Below are 18454 nucleotides of genomic sequence, written 5' to 3'. Positions count from 1 at the left end.
CATGCTGTAACATGTGTACTCCTGGTTCCCCCCCCAGCCTGGATACATGCTGTAACATGTGTACTCCTGGTTCCCCCCCCAGCCTGGATACATGCTGTAACATGTGTACTCCTGGTTCCCCCCCCAGCCTGGATACATGCTGTAACATGTGTACTCCTGGTTCCCCCCCAGCCTGGATACATGCTGTAACATGTGTACTCCTGGTTCCCCCCCAGCCTGGATACATGCTGTAACATGTGTACTCCTGGTTCCCCCCCCAGCCTGGATACATGCTGTAACATGTGTACTCCTGGTTCCCCCCCCAGCCTGGATACATGCTGTAACATGTGTACTCCTGGTTCCCCCCCCAGCCTGGATACATGCTGTAACATGTGTACTCCTGGTTCCCCCCCCAGCCTGGATACATGCTGTAACATGTGTATGTATTATTCAATCATTCTTTATCTACAGAATAAATAACTTTCCTACATTTCAAAGATCAGATTATTCAGATTATTTATTCAGATTATTTCTTTTGATTTAATTCTTCACAAAGACGTTTCTGTCGGGCGTCCGTCCTCGCCCATCGGACAGATTGGAAAATGTCATCCTCAGTCCCATTAAAGTTACTAACCATAGACCTTTCTGGAGTCCCTGAGCTCCCTTGTCTTGTAGGTTCCTCTGGATCTCTGCTGCTGTGGACGTGCCAGACTCCAGCTGCTACAACTACTACTATCCGTCTCCCCACTATCATCTCTCTCTCTCTCTTCACCTCCCTCTATCCCTCTCTCAGACCTGCTGCTGAACTAACGCTTACAGTCTCTAATGATGCTGTTTGTTTGTATCAGGATGACGAAGCAGAGACCAGACTCTCCTGGACCCAGCTGTGTGTCCCTAAAGAGTGACCGGTCTAATGGATGCAGGGGAGGAATAATAAACTGGGGTTTATGTTCAGACTCTGAGCTTCATGGTGTGGGATGACTCATCAGTGTACAGGTACATATCTGTAAATCAGCACATCGTTAAAGTTCTATGTTTTCCATCAGTTCTCTCAGACAGTGTAAATGTGATGTATTCAAGTGTTTTTGTATTCTAGTTTAGATCATAATGGCCTGCAGCTTGAAAACTGTAAAACTACATATCTCAAAATATGAGAATATTTCATAGGATCAATCAGAACTGTTGGAACGGCAAGGGGCAACAGGCCACAGGTAGGCCGCCTGCTTCAAGGACTGTAGTCGTCCATCATTGATCTGGTAAGCTGAAGCAGCGTCCCGATGTCTTCTGACTTTAACTCGTGGAGTCATTTTCAGCTGTGAACGTACGTTTGATCCAACTTCTCGTCTTTGCTCTGTTGTTCTCATGAATGAAGGATCTGATTTAGGAACGGGGGGCAGTTTGGAAAAAGTGAGTCCACATCAGTGTCCTCAGGATCTGCTGTCTGATCTCAGTGGTCCTGACGCCGTATATGATGGGGTTGAAACAGCTCGGGAACAGCAGGTACATGGTGCTGAAGAAGACCCGGACGCCTGCAGGGAGACCGTTTCTGATCCGGTACGACAGGAAAGCTACAAGTGCGATGGTCAGACTGACGGTGATGACCACGATGTGTGTCACACAGGTGTGAAGGGCTTTGACCCCGGACTTTCCTGAACCCAGCACCGAGCTGAATATGACCACGTACGAGGCGGCGATGAAGACGAAGTCGGCTACAGGGATTAGAAACGCAGTCAGTAACCCCACCAGGTTGTTGATGGAGGTGCTCCCACAGGCCAGCTGCACCAACGCCATGTGCTCACAGAAACAGTGGTTCATCACTTCCCCAACACAGAACGACAACCTTCCTGCCAGACCGACCATCAGCGTGTTCAGGAAGAAGTTTCTGAACACCACGGGGATCACAAACTTCAGGAATCCTGGTAAAGCCATGCGCTCATGGTAGAAGAGGGGCATGCAGATGGCAAAGTATCTGTCCACAGCCATCCAGACCAGCAGCGTGGACTGAAAGGCTCCGACAAAATGAATGAAATGCATCTGAACCAGGCAGCCAATCAGAGAGATCCCCTTCCAGTCAAACAGGAAGCTCAGCAGCATGTTGGGGACGAAGAACAGAGGGAGGCTCAGGTCCACGCACGCCATGCCAGCGATGAGGATGAACATGGGGGAGTGGAGGCTCCTCTGTGATATGATGACGTACAGCAGCAGAGAGTTGGCCAACAGTGACAGGACGAACATGATGAAGAACGGGAGGAAGAGGACGGGCCTCTGAGCTCCCAGCTCACTGAAGCCATCCAGGATGAAGAGTCTGTAAGAGGAGACGTTCTCCATCCTCCCTCCTCCGGGTTCTGGGTTTCAGTTCAGAGAGTCTGAAAAGAAAGAGAAAACAGAGAAGGTGTTTCACAGCTGACGGTGAGATCTACAGAGCCGACCAAACTCTCCAATGAGCTCAGAACACACTGCTCAACGAGAGGATTCAACAGATCCACCGTCGTCCACATTGAAAGTCCAAATAGAACAGCAAAGGGGAGATTTGTCCTCACACCTACCTGCTGAGGTGATGGAATATAGAATAGAATGCCTTTATTGTCATTGTGTGACTTGCATACAATGAAATTAGGAAGGAGGAGGAGGAGTCCAGGCTGGGACTGTCCTGAGAGATATCCTGAGCTAACAGTCAGCTGTGTGTTCAGACTCACACACCTCACACACAGACTGTGTGTTCAGACTCACACACCTCACACACAGACTGTGTTCAGACTCACACACCTCACACACAGACTGTGTGTTCAGACTCACACACCTCACACACAGACTGTGTTCAGACTCCCACACCTCACACACAGACTGTGTTCAGACTCACCTCACACACAGACTGTGTTCAGACTCACACACCTCACACACAGACTGTGTTCAGACTCACACACCTCACACACAGACTGTGTTCAGACTCACACACCTCACACACAGACTGTGTTCAGACTCACACACCTCACACACAGACTGTGTGTTCAGACTCACACACCTCACACACAGACTGTGTTCAGACTCACACACCTCACACACAGACTGTGTGTTCAGACTCACACACCTCACACACAGACTGTGTTCAGACTCACACACCTCACACACAGACTGTGTTCAGACTCACACACCTCACACACAGACTGTGTTCAGACTCACCTCACACACAGACTCTATGCAGACTCACACACCTCACACACAGACTGTGTTCAGACTCACACACCTCACACAGACTTTGTGTTCAGACTCACCTCACACACAGACTGTGTTCAGACTCACACACCTCACACACAGACTGTTACCTGTAGATTTATTTCTGCTCTTGTTTTCTTCAGTCCAGCTGTGAATCTGATGTCTGCCTGAGCAGTGTGCGCCCCCTGCAGCGTGCAGCACATGATTTTAAATACTCTGTGATGTTTAGAGTGAAGTTTAACACGTTTCTCTGTGAACATTAGAGAAAAGTCTGACCTTCAGGGTCACCAGCCGTCCCTCGTCAGCCGGGATATCCCGTGTTTCAAACTGGATTGATTGACCTGAACGGGACGTTCTCTCTCTGAGACCAGCAGACCACACTTCACTGATCCTAGATCAGATCTGACACGGACAGTAGCCCATCATGCACAGATCACATCCATCAAGTGACACCTGTCGTCCAATCACAACCCCCTCAGGTGATGCACCTACAGCCTCTAAAGCACCAAGTCTCACTGAAATGAGTCAGGGACTCGTGGAGGGGGTGGTTCAGTCGGCTGGAGGTGCACAGGTGAGATGAAATGAGGACCAATCAGCTGCTACAACAAGCAACAGGGAGCAGAGAAGACCAGGGTCGGGCCACTCAGCAGAGACTCCACACAGGCCTCCTGCACTTCATGCTGCCAGGTGTTTCAACAGGTCACACGGGTGTGAGCTGACAGAGCGTCACTGAAGGCCACACTAACAACAGCTGCTGCAGTAACGCTGCTTTCATGTCACATGATCCAGCCTGAGGCCGTCACAGCGTTAGGGAGCATCCACACGAGTCACGCCTCCCTGTAGACTTTGAATTACTGTGAGGCTCCAACCTGAGGTTTATCTCATCCTTCTGTTCAGAGGGGTCAGTGAGGGTCACTGACGGACTCATTCACTTCACCTTTCACTCACACAGAGACGATCATGGTTTCTCCTCTCTGTCATGAACATATCTGAGGTTACTCTCAGATGGAGCTCTGAGGGTTTTTAAAGCTGTAGTCACACAACAGATCAAATACAGTTCTACCTCATCCACAACATTCACACATCAGAGCCACTCAGACGGCTGCAGCACCGAGCTCAGACTAAACATTTCGTCTGATTTGGTACAGAAACAGTCACCAACCCTTCCTGTCAGCGTTTCACGGCCGACCCTGACGGAGAAGTCAGCCTGAGGTTAGTCTGAAAACCTTCAACAGAGTCAAACATGAACCCAAGTGTTTCCTCCCTGCAGCCTTTCTCACTCCGTCTCATGGAGTCGTTTCAGAGCAGCAGAGGAGAACGTCACAAACAAACCACCTGATCCTCTCATGAAGGACAAGGATCCGTGTCAACACACCGACAGAAACCTCCACTCTGAAAACAAACCTTTGAACAGCTTCACCAGAAAATACACGTCACATAAAACCTTTCACTCTGACGCTGAGTGATGCCAGGATGTGACCATAAATGTGTCTTCACCTACAGACACACGGTAACCTTCATACTTACATGCACACTTCTATATACACACATACTTTTCTTACACCTCACGCACATTGCTTCTTACTTGTTCCCTTTGTTCTATTTTATGTTTATATGTCTATTTGTGACTGTAGTTTACATGTGTGTGTGTTCCTGTTGTGCCTCTTGGTCAGGTCATGTTTGGAAGTGAGAACTGGTTCTCAAACATTTTTTACCTGGTAAAATAAAGGTAAAAAAAAAAGAGCAGACAGAGCGCAGAGGGGCTGAAGGTCGATCTTATCAGAGAGAACCACACGCTGAAGTCCCCCACACCATCATGCAGACTAAAGCAGGAGTCAGAGTCAGCTTCTCTGCAGCCTGTTTGAACCATGTGAGTTCAGCACGTTGAACACAAACAGCACAAAGACAGCAGCAGCTCAGAATCAGGAGATCAGTTCAGTCTGATGATCACTGCTCTGGATCCAGGATGTGTGACGGTCAGCCTGAGGAGCTGCTCACCCTCCAGCTCGAACAGATCAGCAGCTGTTACTTCAGCCGGAGTCTGTCCCATCTGCAGGTGGATGATGTCAGCTGCTAATTCTGGTTCATCCATCCCTCCGTCCACCTGTCCCTGCTGAGCGTCTGACGCTGCCATTGGCTGCAGAGACAAAGTCCAATCCCCCAACAGAGCGCAGCAGCATCTCTGCAACAACACCAGAGTTCAGACAAACTTTTTAGAAGTCAATGAAGTTTGGCAGGTCAGAGGTCAGAGGTTATTCTAATGATGACATCACCAGTTTCCAGCACCGCTACATTCTCTTCCTGCTTGTGTACAGGAAGCTGTGGCGACTCTTAGCATGTTACTATCATTAAGAAGACACTATGTCTGGTTGTCTGTACTTTTGAAAGATGCGGTCATATGTTTGAATAAAATCTTAACTTTGTATCATGAAGGAGAGCATTTCATCATGTCTGTGTCTGCTGGAACACATCAGACATGTCCTGTGTGACCGGCTGTGTCTCTCTGCTGGACCTGGAGGGTGAGTCTCTTTATCTCTGGTGCAGGACGGGAACCCCGGCCTCACAGGTCTTCCTCACTCTGTTTCTCTTTAATGTTGGAGCTGATGTCAGTTTTGAATTTTAAACGCCTTTGAATTTCTGGCACTATATATTTAGTTATGCATTACAATTTTTTCCCTGTGAATTCAACTCTTTGAATTTCCACCATCATTTTTCAGTGTTCACAAATTCAGAATGAAAATATTTAAGATATTAAAATCGTTAGACTAAATTCAGATGCCAAAATATCAAAAATATATAAGCTGAATTTTACAAACTGAAATATTTTGATAATACTGAATGTTTTTAAATCTAAAATGAAAGACCTTGAAGCTGAATCTTCAGGATGTCGTTGTTTTTAGTGTATCTTGTTACAACTGCCTCCTAGGTAACAGCTCTTTCTGTGACATACAAATCAAGTGTTGTTCGGTTCTCTGTGTGTCTATGTCTGTAACTCTGTGTTTTTTGCTGCTGACTGTCTCGGCCAGGTCTCCCTTGAAAAAGAATTCTTTGATCTCAATGGGACCAACCTGGTTAAATAAAGGTTAAATAAAAATAAAATAAACACATAAAATGCTGAAAAATGAAAGTTGAAGTTAGTTTTAGAAAATTTGAAGAGGTGACTTCTGAAGCAAAAAAATTCAGATTCATAATATAACAACAGTCCATGTTTCCATACATGTGTATGTGGTCTTACCAGAATGCCACCACCAATATGGCGGCGACATTGACGTATGACCAGTTAGTCAATGCAGCATCATTTCTATGGTTAGCACTTTCCCGCTACAAACGGAACAGAATAAAAAGAGACATCACTAAACGGGTTCTTCTTTAGCTCAGTGCTAAGCATGTTAATGTATATTAGACCATAATGTAAACATCTGGAGCACTCTTTAAATGATCTCTGGATGCTGTAAAACTTTATGTCTGTATGTGGAACAGATAATATCCAAGCTTTCCTTCTTCAGGGAACCTATAGAAACTTAATCCTGATCCTTCACCATGTCTGTGGTGATAACTGTACAAAGGTAAGCTAACAGAAGTTTAACTGTATAAAGGTACGCTGCATTAACAGAAGTTTAACTGTATAAAGGTAAGCTAACAGAAGTTTAACTGTATAAAGGTAAGCTGCATTAACAGAAGTTTAACTGTATAAAGGTAAGCTAACAGAAGTTTAACTGTATAAAGGTAAGCTAACAGAAGTTTAACTGTATAAAGGTAAGCTAACAGAAGTTTAACTGTATAAAGGTAAGCTAACAGAAGTTTAACTGTATAAAGGTAAGCTGCATTAACAGAAGTTTAACTGTATAAAGGTAAGCTAACAGAAGTTTAACTGTATAAAGGTAAGCTAACAGAAGTTTCACTGTATAAAGGTAAGCTAACAGAAGTTTAACTGTATAAAGATAAGCTAACAGAAGTTGAACTGTATAAAGGTAAGCTAACAGAAGTTGAACTGTATAAAGGTAAGCTAACAGAAGTTTAGCTGTATAAAGGTAAGCTAACAGAAGTTTAACTGTATAAAGGTAAGCTAACAGAAGTTGAACTGTATAAAGGTAAGCTAACAGAAGTGGAACTGTATAAAGGTAAGCTAACAGAAGTTTATCTGTATAAAGGTAAGCTAACAGAAGTTGAACTGTATAAAGGTAAGCCAACAGAAGTTGAACTGTATAAAGGTAAGCTAACAGAAGTTTACCTGTATAAAGGTAAGCTAACAGAAGTTTACCTGTATAAAGGTAAGCTAACAGAAGTTTACCTGTAAAAAGGTAAGCTAACAGAAGTTTAACTGTATAAAGGTTAGCTAACAGAAGTTTAACTGTATAAAGATTAGCTACATTAACAGAAGTTTAACTGTATAAAGGTAAGCCAACAGAAGTTTATCTGTATAAAGGTAAGCTAATAGAAGTTTAATAACTGTATAAAGGTAAGCTAACAGAAGTGTAACTGTATAAAGGTAAGCTAACAGAAGTTTAACTGTATAAAGGTAAGCTAACAGAAGTTGAACTGTATAAAGGTAAGCTAACAGAAGTTGAACTGTATAAAGGTCAGCTAACAGAAGTTTAGCTGTATAAAGGTAAGCTAACAGAAGTTGAACTGTATAAAGGTAAGCTAACAGAAGTTTATCTGTATAAAGGTAAGCTAACAGAAGTTTACCTGTATAAAGGTAAAATACATTAACAGAAGTTTAACTGTATAAAGGTAAGCCAACAGAAGTTTATCTGTATAAAGGTAAGCTAATAGAAGTTTAATAACTGTATAAAGGTAAGCTAACAGAAGTGTAACTGTATAAAGGTAAGCTAACAGAAGTGTAACTGTATAAAGGTAAGCTAACAGAAGTTGAACTGTATAAAGGTAAGCTAACAGAAGTTTACCTGTATAAAGGTAAGCTAACAGAAGTTTATCTGTATAAAGGTAAGCTAACAGAAGTTGAACTGTATAAAGGTAAGCTAACAGAAGTTGAACTGTATAAAGGTAAGCTACATTAACAGAAGTTTAACTGTATAAAGGTAAGCTAACAGAAGTTTCACTGTATAAAGGTAAGCTAACAGAAGTTTAACTGTATAAAGGTAAGCTAACAGAAGTTTACCTGTATAAAGGTAAACTAACAGAAGTTTACCTGTATAAAGGTAAGCTAACAGAAGTTTACCTGTATAAAGGTAAGCTAACAGAAGTTTAACTGTATAAAGGTAAGCTAACAGAAATTTAACTGTATAAAGGTAAGCTAACAGAAGTTTACCTGTATAAAGGTAAGCTAACAGAAGTTTCACTGTATAAAGGTAAGCTAACAGAAGTTTACCTGTATAAAGGTAAGCTAACAGAAGTTTACCTGTATAAAGGTAAGCTAACAGAAGTTTACCTGTATAAAGGTAAGCTAACAGAAGTTGAACTGTATAAAGGTAAGCTAACAGAAGTTGAACTGTATAAAGGTAAGCTAACAGAAGTTGAACTGTATAAAGGTAAGCTAACAGAAGTTTACCTGTATGAAGGTAAGCTAACAGAAGTTTACCTGTATAAAGGTAAGCTAACAGAAGTTTAACTGTATAAAGGTAAGCTAACAGAAGTTGAACTGTATAAAGGTAAGCTAACAGAAGTGGAACTGTACAAAGGTAAGCTAACAGAAGTTTACCTGTATAAAGGTAAGCTAACAGAAGTTGAACTGTATAAAGGTAAGCTAATAGATGTTTAACTGTATAAAGGTAAGCTAACAGAAGTTGAACTGTGTAAAGGTAAGCTAACAGAAGTTTATCTGTATAAAGGTAAGCTAACAGAAGTTGAACTGTATAAAGGTAAGCTAACAGAAGTTGAACTGTATAAAGGTAAGCTAACAGAAGTTGAACTGTATAAAGGTAAGCTAACAGAAGTTTATCTGTATAAAGGTAAGCTAACAGAAGTTGAACTGTATAAAAGTAAGCTAACAGAAGTTTATCTGTATAAAGGTAAGCTAACAGAAGTTGAACTGTATAAAGGTAAGCTAACAGAAGTTGAACTGTATAAAGGTAAGCTAACAGAAGTTTAGCTGTATAAAGGTAAGCTAACAGAAGTTGAACTGTATAAAGGTAAGCTAACAGAAGTTTAACTGTATAAAGGTAAGCTAACAGAAGTTTCACTGTATAAAGGTAAGCTAACAGAAGTTTCACTGTATAAAGGTAAGCTAACAGAAGTTTAGCTGTATAAAGGTAAGCTACATTAACAGAAACTTTACAGGACAATATGAATAAATAAACAAAATAAAAATAGTTTAATCAGGTTGAAAAATATTGGAGGATAAGCGAGAGTGTCTTTTTGAGTGAGGACACATATCAATTTAAAACAACTGAAATTCATCTGAAAAATGACTCATTTAATAACAGAACTGAGGTAAGCGTGTGGCTAAGAATACAAATAAAGACATAAAATAATAAAACTGCATTATTACTAAAAACAGATAGTTTCACTTGAAGTCATTGTACCGCTATCGCTGCACTCTCCACGCCCCCTGAACCCCCCCGCTCCACTTGTTTGCTGGAAATATCATCACTTTGATCCTGGACAGAGATTCTACTGAAAACCGTCAGCTGCTGAGTTCATGATTTTATTCACTGCACAGGTAAGTGATGTCTGGAGTCACCTGAGCACAGATCAATCAAACCGAGCTAACACTGCTGATTACAGGAGAGATTTCATTACAGATGATAACCTGCTAACGTTTACAGGGTTATGTTTAGAGAACATGCTCCTCTTTGAATACTAGTCTCACATGTTTTAGAGAAAAGATGGATGAATTCACTTCTGTGTATTTGATCTTGAATAGGACACTTAATATATCTGAAATATGAACATATGTTACAGGGAGGTAAATAAGTCTCAGTGTTTGTTGATGTATCACACTGTAAGTTTCATACTGCACTCTGATTGGTTCCTAACTAGTGATGAGGTCATAAGTCCTGCAGGTAGGTCCAGGTGGGTTAAACATAAGTAAAGTAAGAGTGGGTGGATGTAAAGGACAGAGTTTAAAGCTCTGTGATGAAATGCTGCCCAGCCTCTGATGTCACTTTTTATGTCCACATGCTTTCTTTTTTACAATCCTTATAATTTAAGTGTCTGTTTTTTGTATTCAGTGCTGCTCATACGGGCCTTAAATTGCCCCCCGGGGACAAATACAGTTTTTTTAATTGAAATGGAATTGAATTGAATAATGAAGGAACCAGATATTTACTAACGGCTGCTTTATTACAGACGATCAATGCAGGCCTTGAACTCAGCCCAGGTAAGCGTGTTAGATGTGACTGAGGGAGAACAGGGAGCCTCCACTGTCCACTTTATGCAGACCTGCAGTTATTTCACATTGTGTCACCTCTGAAGAAGAAGAAGTATAAATACACAGGTTCAAACACAGGTATGAATGAAGGTAAACTTGTTTCTCATTGGTCAGTTCTTTGACACTCAGCCTGTCTGAGATTGACTGAGAGCTGAGCTGAGAATATGTCTCCTTCCTACAGAAAGCTAGACTGCCCTCTAGAGGCAGAGAGCAGCAAGTACAGTCACAGTAAAGGATGAAGCAGCTGACAGGGAGGCAGAGAGGCTGTGTCTGAGAATCAAAGATATAAAACCTGAACCACTTCAGAATGTTGATTTATTGTCTGAATGTATCTCTGAGTAATATTCATATTTAAATACATCCCATCCATTCACATTTAAATGTATAATATAAAGGTAGTTTAACTACCAGTTCAAGTGAATTCATCTCCAGTCAAAGGTTACTGAGATCTATGCTAAGCTAGTTAGCTTTAACAGGAGTTTTACATCGTAGAAAACAGACTGAACTTTAAAGAGGTGACTTCATCTACATTTTCTATTTACAGGAAACAGCCAGGGGTTGATCAGTTAGCAGCTTAGCTAGTACCTCTAGCTAAAGCTAACTGTGCTATATAAACAGGTAGCTTAACCTTGCTGAAACTTGACCAGTGTAGCTTCAGATGTGTAGTTTCCTGGATGAATGTGAGGCCTGCAGGTAGTTTACAGATTACAGATTACAGATTACACTGTTAATTTGAGTCGGTACAGATTAAAAGGCGTTTCCCAGAAATGAAACTTTCTCTGCTCAGATGTGTTTTTGAAAAAGTAATGCTCACGTCAGAAAGTCAGATTCAGGTCAGCTCGTCATGTTAGGTCACACATTGAGTCCCTGCGTTCAGCCTTTGTTCGCTGGTATGAAGATAAAAACATGGTCTCCAGACTCTGTGTTTGTGTTTGTGTGTGTGTGTGTGTGTGTGTGTGTGTGTGTGTGTGCGTGCGTGTGTGTGTGTGTGTGTGTGTGTGTGTGTGTGTGTGTGTGTGTGTGAGAGAAGAAGCTTAACTGTGTAGCTGTAGTCAGCTACTGAAGCTAGCTAGTTAATGCTGCTGCTCATGTCAGCTTCATGATGTACTCAGTGTTCAGGGCCTTTTTATTTGTTCCTCTCAATAACAACAGGTTAAAGTGAATGCTAAGGCCTGCTGGATTTATGAAGCTTTAGATACGGTTCCTGAGTCTTCCTGCTGGTCTGCAGGTTTTACTCAGTACCTTTGTCTGAACCACGCCGTCTCTTCTTGTGTTTCAGGAAGTCGTTTCTGATGTGGTTGTTATGCATGTGGATGTTGGAAATGTGATTTATTTTACAGCCGTGGTAACTGATGTCCTGATTACTGAAGCTCTTCAAACCAGGTATCATTTTTAAAACTGTGCTCACGCAGACTTAGTGTAAAAAACATGAAATATGATCTGACTTCAGTTCACCCTCCCGCCACCTGAGTCGCCAATTTCCCCTGCCTCCAAAACGTGCGTATGCCTGCGTCACAGTTTGCTTACCTGTCCGCACATTATCCGTCGTGTTTCTGTTTTACAGATCTCAAACTGAGCGTGAGAAGTGGCGTACGTGAATTTCAGGCCCTGTTTTGTTAGTTCACAGCGTTGATAAATGACACCCTGTTTGACCCTGTTTGGGCTTTTTAAAAACATTTGATGTTTTATTTTTGTAAAAACTGATCATACTTGTTGAAGTTATGATAGAGTGCATATTGACTGTACTGAATGTAATCACTCTTACTTTAGGGCAAAGTCTCCTCATAAAGAAACAACCTGCATGGAAATAACCAAAGTCCTGGAAACAATGACCTGATTCTAACTGAGTGAGAGACGTTAGTGAAAGTTGATTTCCTAATTACTTAAAGACGTGATTGTCCTTGTTTGGGTCTGAGTGTGATGTGAGGTGGACAGAGAGAGGGTGCTGGGACTCTGGTGTCATCATGTTTACAGTATCATTGCACAGTAACGAGACCCAACGGAGCTCTGCCCTTCATCACACTCATCATCAGCAGCTCTATCTGCTGCTCAACAGACCCCGGAGACGTCAGTGTGGACACTTGGACACCGTGGAGGCTGTAATCAGCCTCGCAAACAGGCTAATGAGCTCCCCATGGAGCAGCTTCATGCAGTGGTGGTTCTGGGGAGGGGCCAACAGGGGCCAGTGCTCCTGTAAAACTGAACCTGGACCCCCCCTGTGGCCCCCCCTCCACACCAAAATAATATTATACAATAAAAAAAGCTTCGGTATTGCGCTGATGTTACAGGCGGAACACATGCGTGTGGCACTTGCTTCCAGTCCCTTAGAGCACTAAGGGACTCCTGTTGAGTGTAAACAGCCAAACAGCTGCTGTCAGTCTGCATGTTGATCTAGTACACAGTAGTATATATATGTCTAGTATATAGGGATGCACTGATGTTTTGCCAGTTTGTTCTCAGCCGGTCCTCGCCCTTCTCAGTCTCTTTTGTCAGGGTTGAATGTGTCCCTCTGACAGTGTTGTAGTACTCGAGTCCAGGACTCAGACTTGAGTCCGAGTCGAGTCACCTTTTGCAGGACTCGTGACTTGGACTTGGACTCGAGCACTGATGACTCGTGACTTGACTTGGACTCGAGCGCTGATGACTCGGACTTGGGGTCGGACTCGAGCGCTGATGACTCGGACTTGGGGTCGGACTCGAGCATTGATAGAGAGGATGATAGAGAGGAGGACTTAGGCTTATATATTGATCCAGACTGTTTTAATGTTCATGTTAGATTTTGTATGTTTCATAAAATGTATTCCGTTCAGAGCGAGGGCTGGCATCAGTGTCCGCCTGCATGCGCGTGCACGTGACGTCTGCCAGGATTAAAAGACGCTACCAGCCGTGCATTTTTCTTTCAAAGATTTCACAGTAAATGCAGCGAGAGCAGAGAGACATGTTGGAGATTTAAGAGACCCATCAAGGAAAGAGACCAGCTCAAACTTTAACAGACATCTGTACAGGATGAACCCAAAAGTGAGAGAGATGTTTCTTGAGACCGTTCATCACTTTACTGTGTTAGTATAACGGTAATATTAGTGACTAAAATAACTAAACCAAAGTTATTAAGTTGTTTGATTTATTGTTAGTTTATTTGACACCAGCAGTGATCCCAGTGCAGCAGAATCTCTGAGCGCGTCCCCTCATCAACTGAAGCACAGCTGAAGATCATTTACGCACGTCACACAGCGCTGTGACTTCATTCATAAATTAATCTCCAGACACACCGGCCGGATTTCATTAGAATCTCACTGCAGTGGCAGTCAGACCTCGTCAATTTACTAAAATCAAAACTGAAAATCAAACCGGCCACGGCGCTGGGGGTGAGCGGATCGTACAGGATCAGACACATTTTAAATGTCCAGTAAAAACTTCAGATTCTCTGAAGTCTTATTAAACAAGATAGATTCTCATTAAACAGTCTGTAGCGTCCTCGTGCTCTAACATCTTCTGGTAAAAAAAAAACTAACAACATTCACCTCTCCCTGTGTCCACCCCTCCTATCTTACCTGCCCATCCAGGTGAAAACCATCAAACTATCAAAATGCTTACTAAAATAAAATAATGATAATGCACATGACATTGCCCTTAATACAAACAACAACATATAAATGACATAAAGTAAAATGATTAGGAATATATTAGAATCATTTATATTTATGGCATAAAATGATGGAAATAGCTCCAACACTAATGTTAATTAAATAAATGTGTTTCCTACACATCCAAAAGGTCCCACACAGCCAGACCAGGTCCACACAGCCAGACCAGGTCCACACAGCCAGACCAGGTCCACACAGCCAGTCTAACAGTCAATAGTTTGGATTCAAACGGCTGCCCTCCTTGTAATATATAATATTATCGGTGAGGACTCGACTTGGACTCGGACTCAAGTCATGAGGACTCGACTCGGACTCGGACTCATATTTTTCTCTGGTGACTTGGACTCGGACTCGGACTGGAACACAGGACTGAGGAATCGACTCGAACTCGGATTTGGGGACTCGACTACAACACTGCCCTCTGACAACACCCTTGGCCCCAGCCTGCCCCCCCAGTAAAATTGGTCTAGAACCGTCACTGGCTTCATGCCTTCACTTTGAGGCCTATCTGTGTGTAGTCCACGGGGTCTCTCTGTGCATACCATGTCCAGAACATGGGGAAACTCCACTTTTATCTCAGCTTTCACATTCAGAACAGGTTCTTTGTTTTGAACTTGTTCTGAAGAGATTTGATTGCTCTACATAGAGCGAGTTAGGAGTGAAACTCTAGCAGTGCAAATACATATAATATATGAAACTATAGAACAACAGTACAACGATATCAATGTTACACATGATAGTTACCTGAGGTGCAGGTTGTTAGCAACTTGAGTGAGTGTTCATGAGTCTCAGTGATTTTTGGTGTTGAGTGAACAGCTGTTGCAGAAAAGTCGTTTGAATCTGGATGTGTGTTTTAGTTGACCTGCAGGGCCTGACAGAGAGTCACAGTGCTGGGATGTGTGGAGTCTGTAATGATGTTATCTGCTCTGCAGAGGTGGAGTGAGGTGGTGATGTTCTCAGATGGTTTAATCTGAACATTTGAAGGCCTAAAGAGGCGACCATATCTGAGTTAGTCTGTGAAGCAGCCTATTTTTCAATCATTACAAATCCTCCCCATCTTTGATCTTCACCGTCTACAAACTAATATTTTTGTCTTTCAATACATTCACAACTTACTCCCAGTAAGCTTTCAGATTGTATTTCAGTTTAACTCTCAGATCCATCTTTACCAAACAAGGTCTGCAATTAAACTCCATCCAGCTTTCTTTTGGACAACATTTTCTCAGTTTTCCATCAGATACAGAGGCCCTCACTATTGGAACAGTTTACCTGGTCATATAACAAGTAACACAAATTTCAACTCATTCAAGAAACAAACCATAAAACTTCTATTAGCTGAGTTAAAGGTGACATATCATGCAAAATGGACTTTTTAATGGTTCTCTACCTGAAATATGTGTCCCTGGCATGTCTACAAACCCCCCCCCCCCCCAAAATGAAAAGAATCCATTCTGCCCCTGTTCTGATTTCTCCACCTTTCTGTAAATGTGTGCTGAAACCAGCCGTTTCAGTTTTCAGTGTTTTTATTACGTCACAACGACATCCAGTCTGTAACGGAGTCAGAGCTCGGAGCTTGTTCAGCCCATAGACTGTATAAAATACAACTCAACCCCTCCTCTGTTTTTCATTCCCTGCACACATGTGTGCTAACAAGGAGCTTAGGAGGGAGGCATGCTAGTTGTAGGCTGTCTTAATAAACACAAAGGTCGGTTTTACTCCACATGTCTGCATAGCCACATAGCTACATGTTTGTAGCTGTGTACCAAGACACACGTCGACATACTGATAAATAAAACAACAAGAAACACTAAATCTGTGACCAATGGTTCAGAAAGGTCCTGCTGCAGGCGCCTCTCCGTCAGGATCAGATTCTGGATCAGATTCAGAGGGTTGAAGTAACGCAGGTCTGTGAGCAGCCGTGTATATTCAGCCTACATGTAAACATTAGATCAACCTGCTGGACAGCCGAGGGCACATCCACTTCCTGAGGGGGCGTGGTCAGAGAGAAAACAGCCTGTTCTGAGCAGGGTGGAAAAAGAGGGGTTTACAGGAATGCCAAAATCTTTATTTTCTTTTCTTTTCTCTTGTCTGCATATATATTTCTGGTTTGTGTCATGTTTGTCACAAACTGTCAAATATTAATGCAATTTATTCTTGCACCTTTTTCTTCTGTGCTTGTGACTGTGTGCATGCAACCATCACCATCCCTCTTAGAACTCTGGCCTATCTTTTATTGGCAGCTAATATCATGTTCTGTAAAAGAGGGCGTGCACACCTAGGTGGGCCAAAAAAAAATAAAAATAAGAGAAAGTGAAAGAAAGATTACATAAGGATATACAAAGGGACAGGGAGAGAGAAGGAGAGAGAGACCTAACACACTTAGATGGAGATGGAGAAAAAAAAAAAAAGGAAAAAAAAAAAAGAAAAAAGAGAAAAAAAAAATTAGGAATGCCAAAATCTGATTTCAAAGTGTTTTTTTGAGTATAAACTTTAAAGACATGTTTTGGGGACCTCTTAGACCAATATATGTTGATGAAAAAGAGCATCATATGTCACCTTTAAGTAATGCAACATGATTCAATTTTACTGCATATTTACAAACACATAATCTCCCTACTTTCCCAACTTATAAATAAATATTTTGTTCTTTTGTGTTTTGTTTGTTTTTTAACTTTCCCTTCTTTTCTTTTCATCATTGTTTTAAATATGAATCCCTCTTATTAATCTTTTTTGTTTTGTATGTAGATATTCTGTTTCTACATTAATACTTTGTCTTTGTGTTGATTATTTTCTATGGAGGGCCACTCGACAAGCCTGTTAGGGTGTTTTTGGCTCCTCCTGCACATAACATGTTAGTGGTTAATTTTATTATTGAAATTTTACCAGTAGGTGGTGCTATTACAAAGACTGAATATTATCATGTTGTGTGTGGGGGGGTTACTTTACTTTGGTGTAAGGCAGTTTGGACCCTATGTTTGACTTACAACAACTTCCTGTTTCATTGTGAGTCATAAAACTTGGACAAGCCGCCACAGCTGTGACCTTTGAGTTTTTTTTACATGACTTTGAAAACTCTTCATTGAAAAGTCTCTTCTAACTTTAAACAAAATCCAAGCTATACTTGATGTTCCCTCAATGAGGAGTTAATCCAAAGAGGCCCCTGGAAATGACTAAAAATACTCTGCTTTCTGCCTAAAGAAACACCTACTTACGGTGCAGGCTTGCAGGTTTTTGTAATGGAGCATGGTGATGGTCTGAGCATACCTGATCAAATATAAATAGGATGCGGCCAACAGAATAAGAATCAGAAGTGATTATATGGTAGCCAGAAGGTGGTGCCCGGACTACTGTGACGAACATCTCTGTGCTCAGACTGGGACTCCTGACTAGCACATGAAATGTAGTCCCTGAGTAAATCCTCCAAAGAACTGTTTAAGAAGAAACTGGGCTCTGGTTCCTCATACATACAGAGGCTCAGGTCCTGGTTCATCCTCAGCCCCCCCGGCCTGGCTGCATGTCATCCTCAGTCTTTTGCTCTATTTCATATTCCACCCACTGTCCCTAAATAATAACGACCTATGGAAAAACTTAATCCTACTAATAGACGAGACGTTTAAATGTTCACAGATGTTCATGTGGACTTTATCAAACATTCCCCCCGTTTCCCCGGAAGAACATACTTTTATAAACCATGTGTATTTTGGACATCTTTAATCCGTACAGTAAAGGGTTGATGAGTGGTTGTTCTGTCAGCCAGTATAACAACAAAAAGATACGCAGCATATTTGGTAAACGGTAAAGGTTAAACCTGCTCTGTACGATCTCAAAGAAACACCCAGAAGAGAAGTTGAGCAGTGAGGCCAGGTGAGGGGTGCAGGTCCTGACTGCTTTCTGTCTGGTCTGTTTGGAGCCAGAGAAACAGACTTTAAGGATCTTAATGTAGGTATAAATGATGAGAGCTATTAGACCAAAGATTACTGTAAACAAGTGACAAAGTCCAACCATATTATTGACAGTTGTGTCTGAGCAGGCCAGTTTGACAATATAATAGTTATCACAGTAAACTTTGTTAATGATGCTGAGTAGAACTCAACGACACTGTGCAAACAACAGAAAGACAGGCGGCTAACCATGACACTGCAATAAGCAAAAACCCTTTGTGGGTGCTTTGTGAATTAGACATATACAGTTGAGGTCTTTTGGTCTCATTTGCACAGATTCAGCAGCTGCAAAAGATGCACAATCTCCTAATGAATCAGGACCTGAGAGTTAACTCAGAGCCTTG

At 42.0% G+C, this 18454-nt stretch overlaps 1 protein-coding gene across 1 annotated transcript; it reads right to left on the bottom strand.

Annotated features, from left to right (window-relative positions):
* Positions 1-676: 676 nt before the first annotated feature.
* LOC117821810 (olfactory receptor 52K1-like) lies at positions 677-3666 on the bottom strand. Its single transcript, XM_034696324.1, has 3 exons — positions 3469-3666; positions 3303-3377; positions 677-2345 (listed from the first exon to the last, which is right to left on the bottom strand). Exon 3 carries the CDS (start codon positions 2305-2307, stop codon positions 1360-1362), a length of 948 nt encoding a protein of 315 aa, XP_034552215.1. The 5' UTR covers positions 2308-2345; positions 3303-3377; positions 3469-3666; the 3' UTR covers positions 677-1359.
* Between the last annotated feature and the right edge of the window lie 14788 nt (positions 3667-18454).

The sequence above is a fragment of the Notolabrus celidotus genome, chromosome 1, assembly GCF_009762535.1.
Source record: "Notolabrus celidotus isolate fNotCel1 chromosome 1, fNotCel1.pri, whole genome shotgun sequence".
Lineage (NCBI taxonomy): Eukaryota > Metazoa > Chordata > Actinopteri > Labriformes > Labridae > Notolabrus > Notolabrus celidotus.
Note: the sequence above shows the minus strand (reverse complement) of the source record. Positions and strands in the feature narration are given on the sequence as shown.